Source organism: Panthera leo, chromosome C1 (assembly GCF_018350215.1).
Source record: "Panthera leo isolate Ple1 chromosome C1, P.leo_Ple1_pat1.1, whole genome shotgun sequence".
Classification (NCBI taxonomy): Eukaryota; Metazoa; Chordata; class Mammalia; order Carnivora; family Felidae; genus Panthera; species Panthera leo.
This window is the reverse complement of record NC_056686.1, coordinates 148,649,587-148,674,760: the sequence shown is the minus strand read 5'-3', so window position 1 is coordinate 148,674,760 and position 25,174 is coordinate 148,649,587. Positions and strand designations below refer to the sequence as shown.

The 25,174-nt window shown below is 37.1% G+C and overlaps 1 protein-coding gene across 1 annotated transcript in view; it reads left to right on the top strand.

Annotated features, from left to right (window-relative positions):
• PLA2R1 (phospholipase A2 receptor 1) overlaps positions 1-25,174 on the top strand; it is a 125,115-nt gene that overhangs the window by 63,155 nt on the left and 36,786 nt on the right. The window contains exons 11-14 of the mRNA XM_042948930.1: positions 5,575-5,747; positions 18,572-18,774; positions 20,488-20,633; positions 24,182-24,266. Of these exons, the coding sequence (XP_042804864.1) occupies positions 5,575-5,747; positions 18,572-18,774; positions 20,488-20,633; positions 24,182-24,266 (607 nt within the window). The remainder of the gene's footprint in view (positions 1-5,574; positions 5,748-18,571; positions 18,775-20,487; positions 20,634-24,181; positions 24,267-25,174) is intronic.

The following is a 25,174-nucleotide window of genomic DNA, read 5'->3' as shown; positions in this document are numbered from 1 at the left end:
CCTCCCCTGCTCTCACTCTGTCTCTCTCTCTCTCTCCAAAAATAAATAAACATTAAAAAAATAAATAATAATAATAATCCAAATTATATTCAATTTTGTGAATTTTACCAATAGTAAGAAATCCTACAATATCTCATTTTCTGCTAGATTTAAATCTGCATTATTTCCAAGCAATTTTACAGCTCTGCTATTTTCCTGCAACCCCCACACCCTCTAAATACATTTGCAGTTAATTTTTTATTGTGATAAAACATAAAATTTATCATTATAACCAATTTTTAAGTGTATAGTTCAACAGCATTAAGTACAGTTTTAATAGTGCACAATCATCACCACCATCCATCTCCCTAAATTTTTGCATCTTTCCAAACTGAAATTCTGTGTCCGTTAAATAACCACTCCCCATTTCCCCTTGCCCCCAGCTTTGGGGAACCATCATTCTACTTTCTGTCTATGAGGTTGACTAAAGTTAGCTCGTAAGTGGAATCACATAGCAGTCATCTTATTGTGCCTGGCTTATTTCACTTAGTCCAATGTCCTCCAGGTTAATCGATGTGTCAGAATTTTAACGTGTGTCAGAATTTCCTTCCTTTTTGAGGCTGAATAATATTCCATAATATGTATATGTCACATTTTGTTCACCCATTCATATAATAGACATGAGATACTTCCACCTTTTAGCTATTGTGAATAATGCTGCTGTAAACATGAATGTAAAAATATCTTTAGAGTCCCTGCTTTCAATTCTTTTGGGTCATATACCCAGAAGTGGAATTTCTGGATGATACGATAATTCTATTCTTAATTTTTTGAGGAACAGACATACTGGTTTCCATATCAGCAGCACCATTTTACACTCCCACAAGCAGTGCACAGGGGGTTCCAATTCCTCCAGGTCTTAGCCATCCATCTGTTATTTTGTTTTTGTATAATAGCCATCCTGATGGGTATGAAATGGTATCTCATTGTGGTTTCAACTTGCACTTCCCTAATGATTAGTGATGTTGAGTGTCTTTTCATGTGCTTATTGGCATCTGTATATCTTCCTTGGAGAAATGTCTATTCAAGTCCTTTACCTTTTTTTAATTGGAGTGTTTATTCTTTGTTGTTGAGTTGTAGCAGTTCTTTATATATTCTGGATATTACTCCCTTATCAGATACATACTTTGCAAATACTTTCTCCTACTCCATGGGGTGCCTTTTCACTCTGTTGATGTCCTTTGGTGCACAAAGTTTTTAATTCTGATTAAATCCAATATATCCATTGTTTTAATTTATTTTTTTAATTTACATCCAAGTTAGTTAGCATATAGTGCAACAACGATTTCAGGACTAGATTCCTTAATGCCCTTTACCCATTTAGCCCATTGCCCCTTCCACAACCCCTCCAGTAACCCTCCATTGTTCTCCATATTTAAGTCTATCCATTCTTATTTTGTTGCCGGTGTTTTTGGTGTCATATCCAAGAAATCATTGCCACATTCAGTGTCATGAAACATTTCCCCTATGTTTTCTTCTAAGAGTTTTATAATTTTAGCTCTTGTGTTTGGTCTTTGATTCACTTTCAGTTAATTTTCGTAAATGGTATAAAGTAAGAAGAGTCTAGTTGCATTCTTCTGCATGTGGATATCCAGTTTTCCCAACATTAATGTTGAAAAGATTGTCCTTTTCCCATTGAACGGTCTTGGCACCCTTGTGGAAAATCATTGGACTATATCTACAAGGGTTTACTTCTGGGTTCTTTTCTCTATTCTATTAATACATGTCTGTCTTTATGCCAGTACCACACTGTTTTGATTTCTGTACTTTCAACAAGTTTTGAAATCGAAGTTGTGAGACTAACTTTCTCATTAGTATAAATTCAAGCAAGCCAGAAGAATATAAACTAAAAAATGAGAGTGCCCCCTCACCTGCACTCTTTCTCCCTCCAACCAATCCCACTCTTTTCCTATTAACAGTTAACAAAGGTAACTGCCATTAACAGTTTGGAATTTGCTCTTCCAGGTGCATTTCTTGTGTGTACGTTAAGTATCTTTTCTATCTCTTCTGTCTTTTGCAATAAATAATATCCAAAAACTTAAGACTTCTAGTTCTTGAGGCATGCCACCAAAAACTTCTTGTAATAATAATCATGATACATGTCTCCCATTTTAAAACAATGATATTCTATTTCTATTCTTGATTTAAAAGAAAGAGAAGGAATTTATCATTTTTATGTTCATTCAGCAATAGAGTCAGTTATTTGAATACGGTATTAAAAATGTTAACAATCATGTTATTAGAAGAAATCCCATTGCAATCACTCAGTTAAAAACTGAATACCTCCTAACTGTATCACTATATGTAAAGACTACCACTGTTTTTTTTTTTTAATTGTAGTAAGTTCTCTAGTAAAGTTACATCCAGTTCATTACTTTTTTCAATTTCTAGTTTTAGGTAATACAAACATAATCATTAAGTACTGCTGTCTGCTAAGTATAGTATTACTTATAGACAAGAAACATCTTTCTTTTCAAGTACATTGGCTAAATGGATGAAATATTTTCAGAGACTCAAATATAAAATATCTCCTTTGGGGGCATTAAGGAATCTACTCCTGAAATCATTGTTGCACTATATGCTAACTTGGATGTAAATTAAAAAAATAAAATAAACAAATTAAATTAAATAAAATCTTTTTTTAAAAATCTCATTTTGAAGTGTGCATTTTTTGAAATGCAAAATTTATTTTGAAATGAAAAAAATCATCAGTGTATATATCCCAAAAATATGTATTACAGTCTTCAAATTGCATTTTTTATTTAAAAAAAAATTTTTTTTTAACGTTTATTTATTTTTGAGACAGAGAGAGGCAGAGCATGAACGGGGGAGGGTCAGAGAGAGGGAGACACAGAATCTGAAACAGGCTCCAGGCTCTGAGCTGTCAGCACAGAGCCCGACTCAGGGCTCGAACTCACGGACCGCGAGATCATGACCTGAGCCGAAGTTGGCCGCCCAACCGACTGAGCCACCCAGGCACCCCAAATTGCATTTTTTAATTAAAATGTAATGTTTAGCACCATCAGTAACAATTTGTTAACAAATTGATGAAAATTCAAGATATATTTTTCTTATTTACATTGAAAAATGCATATTTGGTTTCTTAACTTTTTTAAGGAGCTGAATGGAAAAAAAATTTTTCCTGATTTTAAGAATTATTTCCCTAAAAATTTGATTTTATAAGTAGTTACACAAACGCAGAGTGTTTTATCATTTGCTTTTCTAAAAGACAACTGTATTTACTTTACTAAACTCTTTGGATATAATATATTATCCTGGTTCAAATAATAAACTAAAAATCTGTACTTTTTGTTCTTAAGTCATAACATTTGAATTAAATAATCTAGTGAAACCAGGCAAAAAGGCCAGATATAAAGAAACTCTGGAATATTCGCAAATGCGGAATTCTAAACACAAGGCCAAAAAAGACTTTAAAAGATCATCTGCTCTATTACTTTAAGCCAGAGTTTTCACAACCCTTTTAAGTGTTTGGAACCAAACAGTGAGTGGTAACAAGTACAAAATATACTCTTGTTTCTTTATTGGTTAGAAACAGACACTCAAATGGCTGCATGCTGTGATCCAGAGTTAAGTTCTTAGAGCACATAATTTAAAAGAAAGACATATTTGCTGAATTTCTATATTAACAATGCTATCTTCTAAACAGTACCAAGAGAACTAGAGTTCTGATTTGAAGGTTTTAGGATCTAATGTATGAGTATTATATGCAACTACTTAAAAGATACTTGCCAATTTAAAAAACACAGGGTTTCTATTGTTTTAAGCAATCATAGTGATAAAATAGCAAATCAGAGTGGACTAAATAAATCCAAAACCAACAGGGAACAAAAGGAAAATGTTGTCATGAATAACGATACCAGTGGCCAAGTTTACAGACAATGTTACATCTATCTCTCCATTATCCAATAAATGCCATAGTACAAGGTCATGGAGGAACCAGCAATGTCCCCTGGGTTTAGAACCAGCACAGTGAATAGTAGTCGGGCCATAGACTGAACGATGCAGTGCCATGCTAGCCTCCTAGGACAGCAGTTTAAGGCACCAGCTGGGCATGATAACAATGCTACTCTGTCTCCGAGGGGAGAAGGAAAAGCAGATTCTAAATTATGAGAGTATGAACCATTGGAAGCATAAGAAAAATTACAATAGCATCTAGACAATGTTTAGTTTTATGTACGGTCCTTTTGAAGGAGGTTTTTTTACATTTAAAACATTTTACATTTACATTTTTTTACATTTACATAAAATTCTGCCACTGCAATCTGGTTAAAAAAGAACTTTTCTAGTTTTAGATGTGTGCTATATAGATTATTAATAGAGCACCTACAGAAAATAGTTAGTAAAGCATAATAAAAATCTATATGTCCTGCAAAGATGAGTATCATAGATGCCTAAGATTACTAAATATTGCTAGTGATGTTTATAAGGCAGTTAAAAATTGTACGTCTCCCCCCATTTCCCTTGAAGCTTTTCTACTCTTGAATGACCCCATTGCTTTTGTTTCCTTTAGCAACTTAAAGATGCATGGTAATGAAAAACTTCCAGAACTGGATGAAAAAATTTAATTTGCTTTCTTTTTAGGTTTTCTGGGTGATTTCATCAGGCCTTCCCTTTCTCATTGACTCAGCAGTTCTGGCCAAAAGTCATCACTGTTTGAAATGTGTTTCTTTAAAACTTCATGTGTATTGAAAATAAATTTTTCAAGCTTAGCTTAAAATTTCAACGCTAGTTAAATTTTAATACTCACGTTTTTCTATTAGGTATTCATGTGGAAGCATATACACAAATTTTCCAGATTCCGCTTTTGATGCATTCATGTTGGGGAAGGAGCACTGCCACCAATCACTGAACACTAATTCATTCAGCTGTGTGGGGAAAATATTGGTGGGTGTACATCCTTGGATTAGTTCCTAGGGTTTTAAATCTATCTTCAGTGAACATGCCCATCTGAACACATTTGAATAAGCCACGGACTCCATGTGCTTATGAACAAACTGATTTGGGATACATAAAATTGCTACTCTAATCTCTGTTCCATTCTCACTAGGCAAGTGTGGTGGGGGAGGGGGGTGCGGTACATGTGAACTCCATGTTGGCAGACACTCATTTCTTCCCCCCACTGCCAGTTCCCCCCTGCACGCACATTAAAGCAAGGTATGTGCTGTGTGGCCTAATTACAAAACAGGGCACTTGCTGTGCCAAGAAATATATTGCTAACTTTATGGGCTTTACCACATATACTCTGAAACTGGAGCTGGACTCTATTCCTTGAAAGAATTAAGCCTTGTCTTTGAGACTCAAATTCTCCTCACTCATCTAATTCTGAGCATTGCAGTGACATTTGGCATGTATTAGTAATGCTCAGGGTCTATGAGTATTTTTCTGCTCCATGTTCTGAAGAATTCGTCAGAAATGCTTATTCTGGTGCCATTCTGTGCAGCTCATTATGCTTTAATGACAATTTTTTTATTGCCCAGGAACTTACTATAACCATTTCCTTTTTCTGTTTTTAAGGTTTGAACAGGCTTTTATTACCAGTTTGATCAGTAGTGTGGTAAAAACGAAGGGCAGTTATTTTTGGATAGCTCTTCAAGATCAAAATGGCACAGGAGAATACACTTGGAAGACAGCAGAGGGTCAGAAGTCTGAGCCGGTGCAGTACACACACTGGAATGCATATCAGCCTCGTAAGTAGAGAGAACTATAACATCACCCCTCCCTCCTGTTTCCTTTGCTCAAAATTCCTTCCACCCCGTGATCCAGCTCCTCTGGTGCTTCCTTAATGTTTTCTTAATGCCTAAATCAATTAAAACAATTACCACAGGTTCTCAGGGGGTGTAATATGGCTGGTCTTTTTTAAAAGTATGATGCATGTGACATTTGACAGGTCCAAGGTGTAAATTCATTGCTCAAGACCACACATGCCTTTATTAGCAGGAAGTCCAGTTTCTTCCTCCTTAAAGGCTTTTCCCCCTCCCCCTCCCCCTGCCCTTGATTGTCCAAGAATATCAGGGGCTTACTCAGCCCAGACTAGTCTGATATACTTCAAAGCACAGTGAATGGGCACATATAGGTACATCTAATCAGTCCACAGTCACAGCCACTTTGCCATGGAATGCTGACCCATTACTTAGGTAACACTCTTGTTAGTCCATCTCCTCCATGGGCTTCTGTTATCCTTAGCCAGGATTTCAGAGTTGCTCTATTAGTTCATCCTCATATGCTCAGCTCTGAATCCCAAAACGTGAAACTGTGCCAGGTTAGTCAGTTCCAGAGAAACGAATGGCTCCAGCCACAAACTACCCTAGAACTAGCCCCTTTGGAACAAGTTTTAGGCCCTTCTTAGGTGACCAGCCTAGACCCAACACACCTTTACATCAGCATGAATTCCTATTTGGATGCCTTGGTCCATTTCTTACTTACGGGCCTCAATCAGGGCTACCCTAAGAGATGATAGGCAATAAGATACCTCTAAATGTGTTCCTGGAGGAAATGGGTTAGGGGGCCTCAGGCTCTTCCCTGAGGAGAGATAGATATTATTATAATACTGTCAAAATAATTTTCTTATATCAAATATATAATGATAATAATTAGTCAAAGGACCAAATATACCAATTAAAAGACAGAGATTGTCAGAGAAGATCAAAAAACAGGACCCAACTGTATGTTGACTACAAGAAACCCACTTTTTATTTTTATTTTTATTCTTTATTTTTTTTATTTTTTTTTAACATTTATTTATTTTTGAGACAGAGAGAGAGCATGAACAGGGGAGGGTCAGAGAAAGAGGGAGACACAGAATCTGAAACAGGCTCCAGGCTCTGAGCTGTCAGCACAGAGCCCAACGTGGGGCTCGAACCCACAGACCGCGAGATCATGACCTGAGCCAAAGTTGGATGCTCAACCGACTGAGCCACCCAGGTGCCCCAAGAAACCCACTTTTTAAAAGAAAGAAAGAAAAAGAAATCCACTTTAAATATAAAGGCACATGTAAATTGAAAGTAAAAGGATGGACAAAGATATACTGTCCAAATACTAATCAAAAGAGAACAGGAATAGCTATATTAATGTCACAGAGCAGACTTCAGAACCAGGAAAGTTTTCAAGGATTAAAAAAAGTGACATTATATTATGGTAACGGAGTAGTACTCTAAAAAGACATAACAGTCCTTAATGTGTATGCACCTAACAACAGAGCGTCAAAATACATGAGCAAAAAAACCTGATAGAATTGCAAAGAGAAATAGATGACGCTATTATACAGTTGGAGACTGTAACATCCCTCTATCAGAAATGGACAGGGGTGCCTGGGTGGATCAGTTAGTTAAGCGTCAACCTTGGCTCAGGTCATGATTTCACAGCTCATGGGTTTGAGTCCTGTGTCAGGCTCTATGCTGATAGCTCAGAGCCTGGAGCCTGTTTTGGATTCTGTGTCTCCATCTCTCTCTGCCCTTCCCTGCCCACATTCCCTCTCCCTCTCTCTCTCTCTCTCAAAAATAAATAAACATTAAAAAAATTAAAAAAAAAAAAGAAAAGAAATGGACAAATCCAAGAGACAGAAAATCAGTAAGGACAAAGTTGAACTTGATAGTACTGTCAATCAACAGGATATAATTGATATCTATAGGCTAGTTAATCCATCAATAGCAAATTACACATTCTTCTCAAGCTCACATGAAATGCTCACTAAGATAGACCACATACTGGCCAAAAACCTCACCTTAACAAATTTAAAAGAATAGAAATCATATAATGTCTTCTCTTGGTCCACAGTGAAATTAAACTAGAAACCAACAACAGAAGGATAGCTGGAAAATCCCAAAATATTTAGAGATTAAACAACACATGTCTAAATAACATGTGGGTCAAAGAAGAAATCTCAAGAGGAATCTTAAAACATTTTAAACTAAATGAAAATGGTAATCTAAAATCAGCAGGGGCGCCTGGGTGGCGCAGTCGGTTAAGCGTCCGACTTCAGCCAGGTCACGATCTCTCGGTCAGTGAGTTCGAGCCCCGCGTCAGGCTCTGGGCTGATGGCTCGGAGCCTGGAGCCTGTTTCCGATTCTATGTCTCCCTTTCTCTCTGCCCCTCCCCCGTTCATGCTCTGTCTCTCTCTGTCCCAAAAATAAATAAAAAAATCGTTGAAAAAAAAAAAATTAAAAAAAAAAAAAATAAAATAAAATAAAATAAAATCAGCAATCTCTGGGATGCCTGGGTGGCTCAGTAGGTTGAGCGTCCGACTTCAGCTCATGTCATGATCTCATGGTTCATGAGTTCGAGCCCCACATCAGGCTCTGTGCTGACAGCTGGGAGGCTGGAGCCTGCTTCGGATTCTGTGTCACCCTCTCTCTGCTCATCCCCTGCTCACACTTTGTCTCTCTCTCTCTCTCTAAAAAATAAATATTAAAAAAAATAAAATCAGCAATCTAAGTATTAGAAGACAAAATTAAATCTGAAGTAAGCAGAAGAAAATAAATAATAATAATTAGAGCAGAAATCAATAAAATTGAAAACAGGAACTCCATAAAGAAAATCAACAAAACCAAAACCTGGTTCTTTTAAAAGATCAATGAAATTGATAAGTTTGTAGCCAGGCTAACTAAAAAAAGAGAGAAGACTTGGGGCACCTGGGTGGCTCAGTCATTTAAGTGTCTGACTTTGGCTCAGGTCATGATCTCACAGTTTGTGAGTTCAAGCCCCACACCAGGCTCTGTGCTGACAGTTCAGGGCCTGGAACCTGTTTTGGATTCTGTGTCTCCTCTCTCACTGCTCTTCCTCCACTCATGCTCTGTCTCTCTCTCCTTCAAAAATAAATATAATCATTAAAATTTTTTAAATTAAAAATAAAAAAAGAGAGAAGACACAAATTACTAACATCACAAATAAAAGAGGAGGCATCACTACAGATGCCAGGGACATTAAAAGGATAATAAAAGAATATTATGAACAACTCTATATCCACACATTTGATGACCTAGATGAAATAGACCAATTCCTTTAAAGATATAATCAGCCAAAACACACACAAGAAGAAATAGACTATCTGAATAGGCCTACAGCTATTAATAAAGAAATTGAAACAAAATTCATAACTTTTCCAAACAGAAAGCACCAGGTCCACATTGGTTCACTGGTGAATTCTACCACACATATAAAGAAGAAATTATGCCAGTTCTCTACAATTTCTTCCAGAAGACAGAAGCAGAGGGAATACTTCCTGTCTCATTCTGAGGCCAGCATTACCCTCATACCAAAATCAAAGATGTTGCAAGAAAAGAAAACTAACGACCAATGTCTCTCACAAACAAAATAGCAAAATCTTCAATAAAATAATAAATTGAATCCAACAATGTAAAAAAGAATTATACACCACAACCAAATGGGACTTATCCCAGTTATACAAGGCTGGTTCAACATTCGAAAATCAATTAGTGTAATCCATCACATCACCAGGCTGTAAAATAAAAGTCACATTATCATATCAATGGATGCAGAAAAATATTTGACAAAATCCTATACCTATTTATTTTAAAAACTGTTAGCAAACTAGGAATAGAGGGGAACTTCTTCAACTTTATATATTTAATTTTTTTTAACATTTATTTATTTTTGAGACAGAGACAGAGCATGAGTAGAGGGGGGAAGCAGATTGAGAGGGGAGACACAGAATCCGAAGCAGACTCCAGGCTCTGAGCTGTCAGCATAGAGCCCAATGCAGAGCTTGAACTCACAAACTGTGAGATCATGACCTGAGCCAAAGTCAGATGCTCCCTGACTGAGCCACTCAGGTGCCCATCTTTATAAAGAACATCTACAAAACCTACAGATATCATAATTAATGGTGAGAAACTAAAAGCTTTCCCACTAAAATCAGAAACAAGGCAAGGATGTTCCCTGTCAACAGTTCTTTTAAACATTGTACTAGAAGGCCTAGCCAATGTAGTAGGATAAAATAAAATAAAATAAAATAAAATAAAATAAAATAAATACAGATTGGGAAGAAAGAACTAAAACTTTGTTCACAGATGATAAGATTGTCTATTGACACTTGAACTAATAAGTGATTATGGCAAGATTGCAATATGAAAGATTAATGAACAAAAGTCAATTGCTTTCCTGTATAACAGCAATGAACAAATGGAGTTTAAACTTAAAAACATATTATCATCTATATTATCACCCCCAAAATGAAAAACTCATATATAAATCTAATGGAATATATATAAAATCTATATGAGGAAAACTATACACTTTAATGAAAGAAATCAAAGAACAAGTAAATAAATGGAGAGATATTCCAAGTTCATGGATAGAAAAACTCGGTATCATCAAGATATCAGTTTTTCACAAACTTCCCTATAGATTCAACACCATCCCAATCAAAATCCCAGGAAGTTATTTTGTGGATATTGAAAAGACTGATTCTGAAGCTTATATGGAAAGGCAACAGACCAAGAATAGGCAATTCAATATCGATGTAGAAGAACAAAGTCAGAGAACTGACACTACATGACTTTAAGACTTACTATAAAGCTAGAGTAATCAAGACAGTGTGGTATTGGGGGGGAAAAAAAGACAAGTCAGTTGAACATAAGACAGCCCAGAAACTGACATAAAACATAGAGTTAAATGTGAGTCCCAAAGCTGTAACACCCTAGAGGATAACATAATAGAAAACCAGATGACCTTGGGCAAAACAATGACTTTTTAGATATAACACCAAAGGCACAGTCCATGAAAGAAACAGTTGATTTGCTGGACTTCATTAAAACTAAAGACTTCTGCTCTGAGAAAGCCAATGCCAAGAGAAAGAGAAGACAAGCCACACACTAAGACCAAATATTTGCAAAAACCACATCTGACAAAGGACTGTAATTCAAAGTATACAAAGAATCCTTGAAACCCAACAATAAGAAAATGAAGGACAAGAATTAAAAATGGACAAAAGATCTTAAACAAAGATATATAGATGGCAAGCAAGCATATGAAAATATGTTCAACATCATATGTCATTAGGAAATTATAGATTGCAACAAGATACCACAGCACACCTATGAGAATGACCAAAATCCAAAACACGGGTGAGGATATAAAACAATGGGGACACTCATACATTGCTGGTGGGAAAACAAAATAGCATCCCACTTTCAAAGACAGTTTGATAGTTTCGTACAAAACTAAACATACTCTCACTATATAACCCAACAATCACACTCCTTGGTGTCTACCCAAATAAACTGAAAACTGATATTCACACAAAAATCTACACATGGATTTTTATCGAAGTTTTATTCATACTTGCCAAAACTTAAAATTAATCAAGATGTCCTTTAGCAGGTGAATGGATAAACAAAATATGGGACATCTAGACAATGGAATATTATTCACTGCTAAAAAGAAATGAGCTATCAAGCCATTCAAAGACATGGAAGAAATTTAAATACATATTACTAAATGGAAAAGGCCAGTTGAAAAGTCTACAAACTATGTGATTCAAACCATAGGACACTCTGGAAAAGGGAAAACTATGACACAGTAAAAAGATTACTAGTAAAAAGTGGTTTCCAGGGGTCAGGGGGAAGGGAGGGGTTGATAGACCGAGCACAGAGGATTTGGGGGACAGTGAAACTATTCTATATATACACAATGGTGTATATATGTAATTATACATTTGTCCAAACCATAGAATGTACAACACCAAGAATGAAACCTAATGTAAATCATGGATTTGGGGTGGTAATGATGTGTCACTGTAGGCTTTAACAAATGTACCATTGTGGTATGAGATGTTAATAGTGGGGAAGGTTTTACCTATTTGAGGCAGGAGGTATAAAGGAAGTCGGTACTTTCCACTGTTTTGCTATGAATTCAAAATGCTCTAATATACATAGTTTATTATTCTTAAAAAAAACCCTATACTTTAAAAAAATGACTGCAAGGTGAAGTTAAGACAAATCAGATTTTTTGCGTGTAAGCATCGGTTTAGGAAATGTGTATAGAAACTGGTGACTTGCATGGCTCTAAACGAGAAACATCATAATTCACTCAGTAAACAACCTTCTTATTCTACAAATCTGTGAATATTATTAAAATGCAGACAATAGTGAAGTTCCATGTCACACTATTACTGAAAAATAAAAAAAAAAAAAACCTCAGGCTTCATTTCTGATATACCTCAGAATTTTGTTAGGAATGTCTATACCTGTCAAAATAAATTAATACATTTTGAATAGACAAAATCTTGGTTCTTAATGTTACCTTCCTTGGGGCATATTTGGATGTCTAAAATCTGGAACTGAAGCAGAGCTCCTTGTCATTCATAAGTTTCTACTATAATTTATTTGAGTGGCACTACTCTTTTCCTCTTCTCCCTGAAGCAAAAATAATATCATGATGCTCAGTTTGGCTGCTCATGCTGACTGACATTGAGTAAATTGTCTCTGAATAAGATGAAAATGTAAATCTTTTTTTGAAGAAAATAGCAATATAAAAGCCTCTGTGTTTCCTTTTTTCTTTTAAATTGCAGTTTGCAGAAATGCCATCCTAAATCACATTTTTTCCCTGCCTGTCACAAAAGTATCCATTAACTTCGTCCTCATGTCAGAATCTTAATCCAGCCCAGACTGACTATATAAATTGACCACTGAATAGGAAGCCTGCAGTTTTTTTATAAACTTAGCCAAGACTCTGTCTTTATGTCATATCATCAAAATATTCAATCTGTGGGGGAATCACAGTTCTGCCACTTTTTTCAACATTGTATTATGTTCACCAGATAGTGTAATGACCCACCATATACCCATCACCCAGTGTCATCAATTACCAGCTCACAATCTATCTTGTTTCATCTATATACTCACCCACTCTCCCCAACACTTCTAATATTTTGTCATAGCAAATCCCAAACATCATATTGTTTCATCCACAAATATTTCAATATCATCTCTAAAAGATAAAGACTTCTTTTTAAAAAATGTGAATATAAGACAATTATTACAGCTAAAAGTAATTAACTATAATTTCATAATATCATAAGTCTTCAGTTAATGCTCACATTTCTAAATGATTCATAATATTATACAACAGATTTCACAGTTTGTCTGAATCAGGATCCAAAAAGGTTTATACATTTGCAGTTGGTTGATAGATCCCCTAAAGTCTATTTTAATCTCTACATTTCCTTCTTCTTTGCCCCCTCCTATTTTTAAAAAATTTTATTTGTTGATGCAAGAGGGTTGTTTGTCCTGCAGAGTTTCCTACAGTCTGGACTTTTTGATTGAATTCCTGTATGTTGTTTAATGCGTTACTCTATCCTCTTTATTTTCCATAAAATTGACATTTTTATTTTTAAGAAGGTAGAATCAAAGACATTATATAATTCAGATTTTCTTTTCTTTTGGAAAACCATTTCATAAGTAGTTGTGTGTTCTATCTTAAGGCACATAATGTTCACTTTTCTCACTTTTTGCTATGTTAGAAGCCGCTAATTATCAATGCCTAGATCCATTGATTCCTTAGGGGTTACTTCATAGCTTCCTATCTGGGATATCTTTATAAAGAGATAGTTTCCTGCTATTTTACTAAAACAACAACAGCAAAGAGACTGTGGCACTTGGTATTTTAAGAGAAGTAACTATTCAGGTAAAACAGGAAAACCAGTTTTGATACATACTAACTAGTACCAGTAATTAAAGGGAAAAAATGGGGACTTTCTTATTTAGGAACATTAAATGGGATAACTCCAGAACATTTACCCCAGTTGTCCCAAGTCAATAGAAATCTTCTGCCAGTGACAAAGAAAATGGGATGCCAGTAGAGTAAATCAGATCTCTTTTTCTTGAAAGTGCCCTTCACATAGCAAAGAAAAGTCTGTCCAGCCAGCAGGTAGATAGGCTGATCCATTTTAACGCTTCCTAGAGTTCTGAAATGAGGACAAACATATTCTCATTTCTGGGCACTCTTTGGGTATTTTCATATTTTTTTTGTAAAGATGTAAGTAACTGTCATACAAGGTAAAAGTGGGATCAGAGATCTTTACGGAAATGCTGAGATCACACACAGAAAAGAAACATGACTATAGAAAAGGAGGAACATAATTGAGGGGAAGATTCAATCATTGATTCAACAGCTATGTATTGAATGCCTGCCTATTCTGTACCTTGGCATTGTCTCATAGTAGACTTAGTTAAATCTGTTTTCAAATTCTGCATCAAACCCCTCACTGTGTGGCCTTAGGCAAGTTACCAAACCTCTGTGCCCCAATTTTTCCATTAGCAAACTGTAAATACTGATATGATATCTATCTCAGAGTTTTTGAAGTTAAATAAAGACCATATAAAATACCTAACAGCATTCCACGGAAGCTACCCCCATTGCATCACTTTTCTGCATGAAGATGGAGAAAAGGACAGAGAAGAAAGGTGGGTAGATCATATGATCATATGATTTTTTTTCTTTTAGTCTATTGATATGGTGGATTACATTAATTGGTTTTCAAATGTGGAATTATGTTTGCACACCTGGAATAAATCTCACTTGGTCATAGTAAAAAAAAAAAAAAAAATGATGGGAAAGGGTTATTGCAAGGAATGGGAAAATAACTAAACAGACTAAAGAAAAATAATTGTCCAGAGGCTCTGAAGGCCCAGCTACAGTTACCTCCTACCCTGAGGCCACAAATAGATTTTGTTTGTCTGCTTTCAGATATTTGACCAGAGAGGTGAAAAATGGAGGCTTTCTCACCTCAGTTCAATTTATATGGTTAGATAGCTTTGTCAAATGGAAGGGGCTAGAACAGTGAGTTGGAATTTCTTAATTGACCCAAAGTTATCCTATTCGTGTTTTTTTTTAATGTTTATTTATTTTTGAGAGAGAAAGTGCGCGAGCAGGGGAGGGGCAGAGAGATGAGGGACAGAGGATTTGAAGCAGGCTCTGTGCTGACAGCAGAGAGCCCAATGCAGGGCTCTAACTCACAAAACCGTGAGATGTGACCTGAGCCAGAGTCAGATGCTTAACCGCCTAAGCCACTCATTCATGTTCCATGGACAGAGTGAAGGGGGATAGACGGAGGGTAAGGCAGATAAGGAGAATCAGTTTAAATGTGAGATTCACCACTGAGAAACAGAATGATAATTTTTCTCCAATGGGAGATGAGTTATTGAATTTGAGAACAATATCTCTGGGAGAAAAACCCCCTCCACTCCCACCCATACCCTACTTTTCTTATTTGGCTTTTGCAAGCATGCCTACAATATAGGATTATAAATTCAGTTTATATCTCCCTTATCCCAGTCTCCCTTTATTACACTGCTTTACTGCTTCTTTGGGGCTGAGACTCCAAAATTCGGGTCAAATGTTCCGTTAAGTTAACCACTTTAGAATCCCAGTAACATTCCCACAGCATTTTCACCTTCATCGTAGTTCACAAACATCTCCTTCTCTACTAATGAAGATGAGTTGAGTATCTATAGTATCTAAAACCAAAGCTATTTAATCATTGTCTGATGTGAAAAAGTAAGACAAAATGCAAGACCAACAACAAAAAAAGTATATTACATTTTAAATTTGCTGAATCGAGCTTTTTAAAAATTCCTTGAACGTGCAGGCAGAACTCATGCCACAAAATCCAAGCTTTTGTAATAAACAGTCAAAAAAGAATAGAAGCAACATCTTAGGGCTGGTTTTAGCCCTTCCTATCTTTCAGGGTGCTTTTAAATACATTATTCCATTTGATCTTCATGAAAACCACTGAGGAAAGAAAGGAATTCTTATCCCCACATTTCAGACAAGGGTTTTTTTGTGTGTGTGATTAATTAACCTGTTTGAATTTTGAGTTACTACATATTTGTGCTAAGACTAGAAGCCCATACTTCAGGTTCCAAGTCAAGGATGCTGGGGAAGGATGATGGAATTGAGAGGGAATGCATGTACCCAGCTCTCTCAACTAGAGCAACTCCATTAGCATATTATGTTTGGGGCTTTCATGTGGATTTCCATAGCTCAATTTCATTACAATCTCATCACTGGGGAGTATGCAACATCCCCTCTATTGTTCAGGACCCAGCTAGATTGTGAGATGCATTCCAAAATTACATTGAACAGGACTGCAAAGCTCCATTCATGACAGATTGCAGTTGCATGCTATAATCTTTTCCCCTTGTGTGGCCCCCAATCTTTCATTCATCTTTAACACTACCTACGTGTTCTGGCCAATGGAGTCGACTAATGGCTTTTTTTTTTTTTTAACGTTTATTTATTTTTGAGACAGAGAGAGACACAGCATGAACGGGGGAGGGGCAGAGAGAGAGAGAGAGACACAGAATCGGAAGCAAGCTCCAGGCTCTGAGCCATCAGCCCAGAGCCCGACGTGGGGCTCGAACCCGCTGACCGCGAGATCATGACCTGAGCTGAAGTCGGACGCTTAACTGACTGAGCCACCCAGGCGCCCCGACTAATGGCTTTTGTATAGACCAACTCTCTTTTGACTTTCTTTGCTTCTATACAGGTCATACTAGTCATGTTTTCTTGTTTACTACCGGACATTTTCACCTTTGTGGGTCTCTCTGACATATCAGCACACACACACACACACGCACACACACACACACACACACACACACGACTGTAGGCTTCTTGTGGATGGCCATGATGCCTGGTGTCTAACACAGTGTGTACACTCAGGATTGCTGAAGACACAAACACTGGTTCTGTCGCCCCCTTATTCTTTCTCCTTTTCCACAAACTCTTCCATTCCTCTAGGAGAGGCTCTTTGTATGTCCTCCTCTGTCTTCTTTCTTCTCTCTTCCCCTCTTCTTCAACCCTCTCTTTAGTCTTTCTGTGAGTGTAAAATAACCACCCATGGCTGACAAGGATAAGTCCAGTTACCATATGTTTAAAAAAAAAATTGAAGCCATTCTTTGTGATGGAAATTAAGTAAAACACATATATAGTCCCAAGTAACTACATTTTTAAAAGTGCCTTTAGGTCCAGAGTCATCAGAGTCCTCAAATGCTCCATCTCTAATTGCTTGCTTTTTTTTCACAAGCATCCCTTGAAAACTCTTTTTCTCTTTTTCAGCCCTCAAAACACAGCTAAAATGTCAGTTGCTGCAAATACTTTACTGATATCCCGAGGCATACTCCATCACCCCTTCTGAAATCTTCCACAGAAATCTTACTATAGTACTTCACACATTATGTTCAATGCAATTAATGTGTCTATGCCTCACACTAAAATAAGGGCTGGGGGTTGCTTGTTTTATTTTGTTTTGTCCTCCTTTCTCTAGTAGCTAATATACAGACTACCCTGGTATGTAGATATAGATGCACAATTTTGTTGTGGTTGAATTTGATTTAGATAGATGAATGATCACTTTGGCTTCAAGAAAAAAGGTTCATTCTTACTCAATTTTTATTCTATTTTTCAAATGGGATTGTTTTCTATTATTCACTGAAAATTAAGGGGTATTTTTTTTAGCTATCCTACGAGTTGTATAGAGTTAACGACAAACTTGGCACCTTAACTCAACAAAGAAATTGTTTCTATGGAAAAACATGGTTAATTTTCCAAAATGTTCAAACATACACAAAAGAATAGAGCTTCATCCAGAACTAGATGGTCTTTCCCTTTTCCTTAATGTCTGCCTTTATTCCTGCCCCCAGTTTTACTCCATACGTAATTTAGCTCATTCTCTCCACTCTCCCATGGTTGGCAGTTTGGTTTTCTGTGGTGTATCTTGCAGTCTGCCTTGAATCCATCATTTATGTATTTTCCTGGTCAAATCTATTTCTCAGAGGGTAAGCACTATGCATTTTTCATTGTTGATTTTTCACAATGGGGTATGAGAGCATGATGTACAGAGTAAGTGCTCAGTAAATGGTGGGCTAAACTTTTCTCTGCTCAGTTAAAAAAAAGCACAATAATTGGAAGTAGAGGAATGTTGGCATTTGATTGAAATATTGGGGATTTGATTGGCTATGGGGGATATTTCAGTCCCAGGTTAAACAGTGCCTAGTTTTCTATCATTTATCATCTGAGCTCAAAATGTCCAAATTTCAGTCTTCACAGGCTCTCTTCCCTCACTTTTTCATCTTCTATTCTTTTCTCCAAAGATGAAGAGAAGATAGTCCTGTTGATAAAGCATTCTTTCTCATCTTTATTGTTCTTATGTGGTCTCTTCATTATGAGATGTCAGTTATGCAACACTCCAAAGACCAGTATTCCAAGACCAAAATGTTCTAGTCATTCTGGTATTAAAAAGTGCTGTTTTCAGGGTGCCTGGGTGACTCAGTCTGTTAAATGTCTGACTCTTGATTTTGGCTCAGGTCATGATCTCACAGTTGATGAGACTGAGCCCCACATTGGGCGCTGACAGCGTGGAACCTGCTTGGGATCTCTCTCTCTATCCCTCCCCAACTCACATTCATTCTCTCTCTTTCCCTCTCTCTCTCTCTCTCTCTCTGTGTCTCTCAAAATAAATAAACATTTTTTAAGTGTTGTTTTCTGCTTTTAGGCTACAGTGGTGGCTGTGTTGTCATGCGAGGAAGGAATCCACCTGGTCGGTGGGAAGTGAAGGACTGCAGACAATTTAAGGCAATGTCCCTGTGTAAGCAACCAGTGGGAAATCAGGAGAAAACGGAGCAGGAAGAGAGATGGCCCTTTCACCCCTGCTACTTGGACTGGGAATCAGAGCCTGGCTTGGCGAGCTGCTTCAAGGTGATGCCAAGGGTATCTAGACATTCTGAATGGAACAAACATTATTTCAGTTTTGTCCATGTATCTCAAATTCCTTTATTCCAGAGCAGTGCCTGGCACACAGCAAGTACTTAATGTTGTTGGCTGTCTCTATCTTTTCAATTATATTCCAAAATTTTAAGTTGAAAGACTGACATATCCCTGGTGATACTGAAGGCCTCTTCACGAAGATTGTTATCCAGGCCCCAGTCAATGTTATTTTTGTTGCAATGTACTCCTCACTGGGTATTGAAATGATACAATTCCATATCGTTTGTAAGAAAAAGAATAAAGTATTTATTATGGAATACTATCATTTTGCTGCTAAGAATAGCTTTTGCAGCTTGCTAGACATCTGAGGATCAAACAAATTAATACATATACTTGATATGTGTGTGTACCTATGTGTATGAAAAAAGTGTGTGAAGAAATGTCTTTTTGCAAATCAGCTTTAGATCCTAGATATAAATCACTACCTACAATCCTCTTATCATGAAATATCTGTGAATGCACTCAATTTAATGTACGCATGCACAATCCTACACTGAATTCATTGGGTAACAGTGACCTCACAAAGCAGTAAGTTAAACTTTACAAATGAATAAACTGAGGCAGCAGGATGAAGTGATTTGCCCAAGATCACAATTATTTGTTGACAGAATTGTAATAAATTCCTGGTCTTGGGAATCCCAGTTCAGTGCTTTTTCTACCATATATTACCCTGATGTGACAACAAATGTAAAGGTGTGTTTGATGGGCATGGTGGTAGGATTGATGAATTTTAAGTGATTCAAGAAAAGGTTCCCAGAGGAGCTGAGTTTTGACATATAATTTAAAAGATGGAAAGGCTGTGCTGTGGCCCAGAGGACTGGGAAAACCATTCATTCTGGTCTCAGCAAATCAGAGCTTGGCGAAGCCTGGCCGCAGGGTGCCTGCCTGGCTTCAGAAACTCGGGAGCAGTGTCAGGCAATTAAAAACAAGGAGGGCACAGAGGCCCAGGATTTGGAGTTCTGTGTTTTTGGGCCCTTACCCTTGATCTTAAATAAAGTCAGGACCAGACTCTCCATTTGACTGACTTCTTCCTGCTACTGCCAAGGACAGCTGAGAAACAGCAGAGAATTTAGGCACAGCTAAGACCCAAAGAACTTAGTAATATACCTGCCCTAGGTCCCAGGTCTCATTTCTCATTTCTTGCTGTGGGTCAGCCAGATTCATGATCCTTCAGCCAATTCTAATTTGTCAGAAGGCAATCTGGTGGGATGGAAATTCATGGGCTCCTGCAGGAAGGAGTGCTGGATGTAATCCTAGTCCTGCCTATTTGTAGCTCTGTGACTGGAAATTTGTAATCTCTCTTAGCCTGACTCTCATTGTCTCTTGACAAACATTTATTAAGGGACAAGTATATGCCAGTTACAGGAAATTTAGAAGAAAAAAAAAGGAACTCAAGGAGTTCCTTTATAAAACTGAGCTGATTCCTTCTATCGTTCTCATGAATTTGTTGTGAGAATAAAATGAGATAACAGTTTTACGATGAGTAGACACATTCTAGTTCAATAAATGTTATTTTCCCCTACTGGGTCAAGCTTTTAATACAGATTAATGACAATTATATTACTGTTATTTTCTTGTCAAGAATTAAACAACCTCACTTTATCCATGATAGTGTCAACTTTTCTTTGCTTCTTACTAAACCAGGTATTTCATAGTGAAAAAGTCCTGATGAAAAGAACATGGAGAGAAGCAGAAGCATTTTGTGAAGAATTTGGAGCTCATCTTGCAAGCTTTGCCCATATTGAGGAAGAGAATTTTGTGAATGAGCTTTTGCATTCAAAATTCAATAGGTAAATACTTGTTCATTTTGAAAAATGCAATCAAACATTCTGTCTCCCAGTTATGAGTTCTCAGGGAAGAGTATCCCAAATATTTGTTTAAAATCTCAAGTATTTAAGCCTAAAAGCAACTAGCCACTAGTTGTGAAAGAAAAATACGTACATATACAGTTTTATATTTATATTGCACCCAGTTCTCATTACATAAAACAAAGAACAAAGTGATGATTGTTTTGATATTTGAAATTTTTTCTGTGTACCTCAAATCAGAATTTTAGAGCTTCTCTGCCAAACTCAGTAATTGTCTAGCCCTGTGATTTTCAAACTGTTGCCTGCGAATCCCAAGAGTCCTGGAACTCAGGACTAGGAAGGGAACAAGGGACAGAAGTCCCGCTTCTGTGCTCACTGACCCACGAGAGCAGCTCCCACCAGCTCCTCTTCTATGTATTTTGTTATAATAGAGTCCATGTAAGATTTTACTTGGGGGGCGCCTGGGTGGCTTGGTCGGTTAAGCGTCCGACTTCGGATCAGGTCATGATCTCACTGTCCGTGAGTTCGAGCCCCTCCTCGGGCTCTGTGCTGACAGCTCAGAGCCTGGAGCCTGTTTCAGATTCTGTGTCTCCCTCTCTCTCTCTGCTCCTCCCCTGTTCATGCTCTGTCTCTCTCTGTCTCAAAAATAAATAAACATTAAAAAAAATTAAAAAAAAAAAAAAAGAAAAAAAAAGATTTTGCTTGGAAAAAAAAGAAAGCCCCATTGATTGATTCCCAATTTTACATTTGAGGAACCAGGCATTCACTTGTTGGCATCCACCTTGCAAGTTTACAGAATCTTGAACTGCATGGAGTTAGAAAATCAATTTAGTTTAAACTTGAAGAACCGTAAAAGGCTTGTACTATTTTCTACCCAATACAAAAATTCCTTCTGAGGTATTCCTGTGGTCATCTTCTGTCTGCACAATTCCTTTCAGAGTGCTTCTTATTTGGGAGAATGCCCGTTCCATTACTGGAGGGTGATTTCAAAGATCAACTTTCTAGTAAGCCAGAGCAATACAGATCAAGTCTACTCTATTTTTGGTTATTTGAGGACAGCCATTATGTTCTCTTTTAGTGAGCCTTCTTATCCATTGGCCTCTTTCTGTAAAATGTTCTTGTCAACTAGCATACATGTTTGGAATATCTTCTATGGAAGGGGTACTTTTATATGCATAGTTGGCTGGAGCATGCAATAGATAGGATGGACAAAATCTCACCCCTGAGAATGTTGTAGTCTAAGGGGGCCTGACTCCATGACTCCACACATTTATTTAGCAAAAACAAATGTAACACCAAGTACTATGCTCTAAGCTCTGGAAATCTGGAGTCTCAATGAAACACTTGCTTGAATCACAGAGAAAAATCCAGAACAACTTTTTGAGGAAAATCCTTGTCTTCCCATAAGTGTCCTTTAGGATATTCCACAAAAAGATTAATATGTAATATCTATCAAATTATTCACCTCCAACATCAACAGTAATGACCTTAATGGTAGGAGTCGTTGACAACATCTCCCAATGTGACTTTCACAGAGCACTGTTGGGGGGGGGGGGGAGTCAAATATGTTTGCAAAACAAGGCACAAACTTGGAAATTTGCCATATGCCTTAGCATTGTAAAGGCTTCTAGAAGGAAGCACTTTCTTTGACCATAAATCTCCCTCTTTTTTTTTTTTTTTTTGAGAATACTTATCAACATTCCATGGAACTGCTAGTGTCTGTGGGAAATGCTGACCTAAAAATCATGCTTCCCAAATTTGGCTGATTATCACACTCACTTGGGACACCTTATAATACAGAGCCCTCTGGTCTCACACCAGAGCTGCTGAGTCAGATTCTCTGAGACTGAAGAAAAGTTCAAGAAGCTTCCTGATTAATTGGATTTAATTGGATTGTTAGTCTGGTATGAGGCCACAGATCCAAGGGATATGGGATTATCTTCATCCTTCTAAGTTGTAACTTTGCTTCATGACTTTAGCCCCTTGCAAAAACATCCTTTCATACTTGAGTATAGTGAGGTTTGCTATGTGAAACAAACATGTGCAAACTGCTTCCAAATTTGCTGTGAGATCAAATATCATTATGTCATTTCTATTTCTATAAGTTCTCACACTTGAAATTACTTTAATATTAAGCATCTATCAAATTATTAATCTTTAGCACTTAATCATAAAAGCTATATAATATTACTTTGTGCCCAGACTGCCAGGGAGTTCAACAAAATCTCATGTTTGCTTAGAGCAAATAAACCAAATCTCATAGTTAGCATATATTCTCCTCCTTATGGCACCGATTTTCTATTTCTATTTTATTATTTATTATATTATTAAAAATCATACAATTTTAGGAAATGGATGAAGAGAAAATTAATGTCAGTTCATCACCTAAGAGCCAGGACATATCAGGAAAAATGTTGAACTCTGTGAGTAAAGGAACAAAAAATTCTCAAGGCAGGAGAGTGATATGAATTCCCAGCCTAGACCATTGATGTTAACGTACCTGGCTTAACCTTAAGGCAGCATCCTCTGCCTCCATAACCTTATAAATTGTAAATTGTAAACTGTAATCATGGCAGTTGCCAGCCAGGCCCCAGTGACCTCTCGGATTTCTAAGTCACATTTTACTTTCATTTGTATTGTTCAGGCACAGTAGCTCTCATATTTGAGAAGTGGATGCTCCAGAATAGTCTTTCTTCTCTGTACTAACGAAAATAAAGCATCTGTCATGATTTCTGAATCTTTTAAATCTTTAATTCTCCAAATTATTCTCAGAAAATTGTCTTAGTGAGATGGGTTATTGTACAGTTAGAATTTATTGGTTGATTTATTGAGTACTCTGTGGTTTGATGTATTTTTCCTCCACCTAATAGGAGGGAAGATGGTTCTCTGTGGGGTTTCTCACCACATCTAACCCAGTGGTGACTGCTGAAGTTAATCTACTGTGCCTCAGACTGATTTGCTATGAAATTATTTATGTTGGGATCTGAAAAAAACAAAAAACCAAAATCTACTGTGTACCTTCTATTAAAGGGGGTGGTGGTAATTAACCTTCAGAGAGTACATGAACATTTGACCAAAAAAAAAAAAAAAGCAACAAATCAAAGCATAGTAAAGTAATAAATACATAGTGAAATAGTAAAAAGTCCTCTAGGGAAAAGATGCTCCAAAATTTCTTACCAACTTGCTTTCATGTGTTCTTATCTTGATTGAAAGGTGTTGCCACTCCTAATGAACATGAGAAAGCAATGTTCTCAATATAGGTTGACTTTTCCCCCAACCGCACGTCACCAGTGAGCGCACCCTATAAGCCAAGAGAAATGGGAAGCCAGGCTAATCTTCTCTACATTCATTTCATAGCTCAGGTTTTGCATAAAGGAAATGTTCAATAAATGTTTGTTTGACTTGATCCATCCTGCCAGTAGTATCAGCTGTTTCCTACACACATAATTACTTTAAAATATTTCTTGAACCTTTTACATAATGTTATGAATTCAATAGGAAGAGCCAAGTTTTTGTTTTTCTATTCACAGGACAGAAGAAAGGCAGTTCTGGATTGGATTTAATAAAAGAAACCCACTGAATGCTGGCTCCTGGGAGTGGTCTGATGGGACTCCTGTAAGTTTTTCCAAACTGAAGAAAAGGAAATGAATTCAAAACAGGTGGCCCTGGAACACCTTGGTAAACCAGCCAACAGAAACTGGAAATAATGACTATATTTCCTGTGACTCAGACCCAGATCGAAAACTGCACCAGATCTCAGTACCATTAGAGTAATTTCTGCAAAGTCCTGGGAAACCTTTACTAGCCACATAGATCTGAGGCCAACTGTAGGATCTTATCCTGGAAAGGGATCAAAGATCTCTGAAATGTCCCCAGACTATCTCCCATGTGAAGTCTCAAGAAAGAAGCAAGTATTGTTTAAAATAATATGAGGCTTTCTTTACCCCACCCTCCCTCTCTGGCTTAGTACCTAATTATATGAATGTGAGACCCAAGTCCAGATTACAATGGAAAAAAACCATTTCAGTTTATCTCTAAAAGGACAGAAATGCCACACTTAGAAATACCATCTCCTCAACCAGAGCCAGTTATTCAGAAAGAAAAAATAATACTTTGCTTTTCATTCAGCCTCATGCTTGTAAAAACCTCTGTGAAGGAAAGAAAGAAGAAACTCCTCCCTATTACATTTTTTTTTCAGGCGCAATGAGGAAGTTTCACATTTCCCTCAAGATGATAGGGAAAAAATGGAAGCAGTATCCCAGATTGAAATGGGATTCATCTGAGGCCCATGCAAAATCAAGTTATTCAGTTTCACCTGTGAAATGGGGCTACTAGCAAGAGCCGGCAGTGAGCATTTAATGCAGCTGCTATTTACTGAACCTGAATTATGTTCCAAACACTGGGTTGAATGTGCCGCAGCATGATCTCATTTCCCCTTATGATGATTCAGTGCAGTGGTTATTAGAATGCTTAAATAGTTTGCCTAAAATAATGCTTCAGAGAGCCAGGATTTGTACACACGT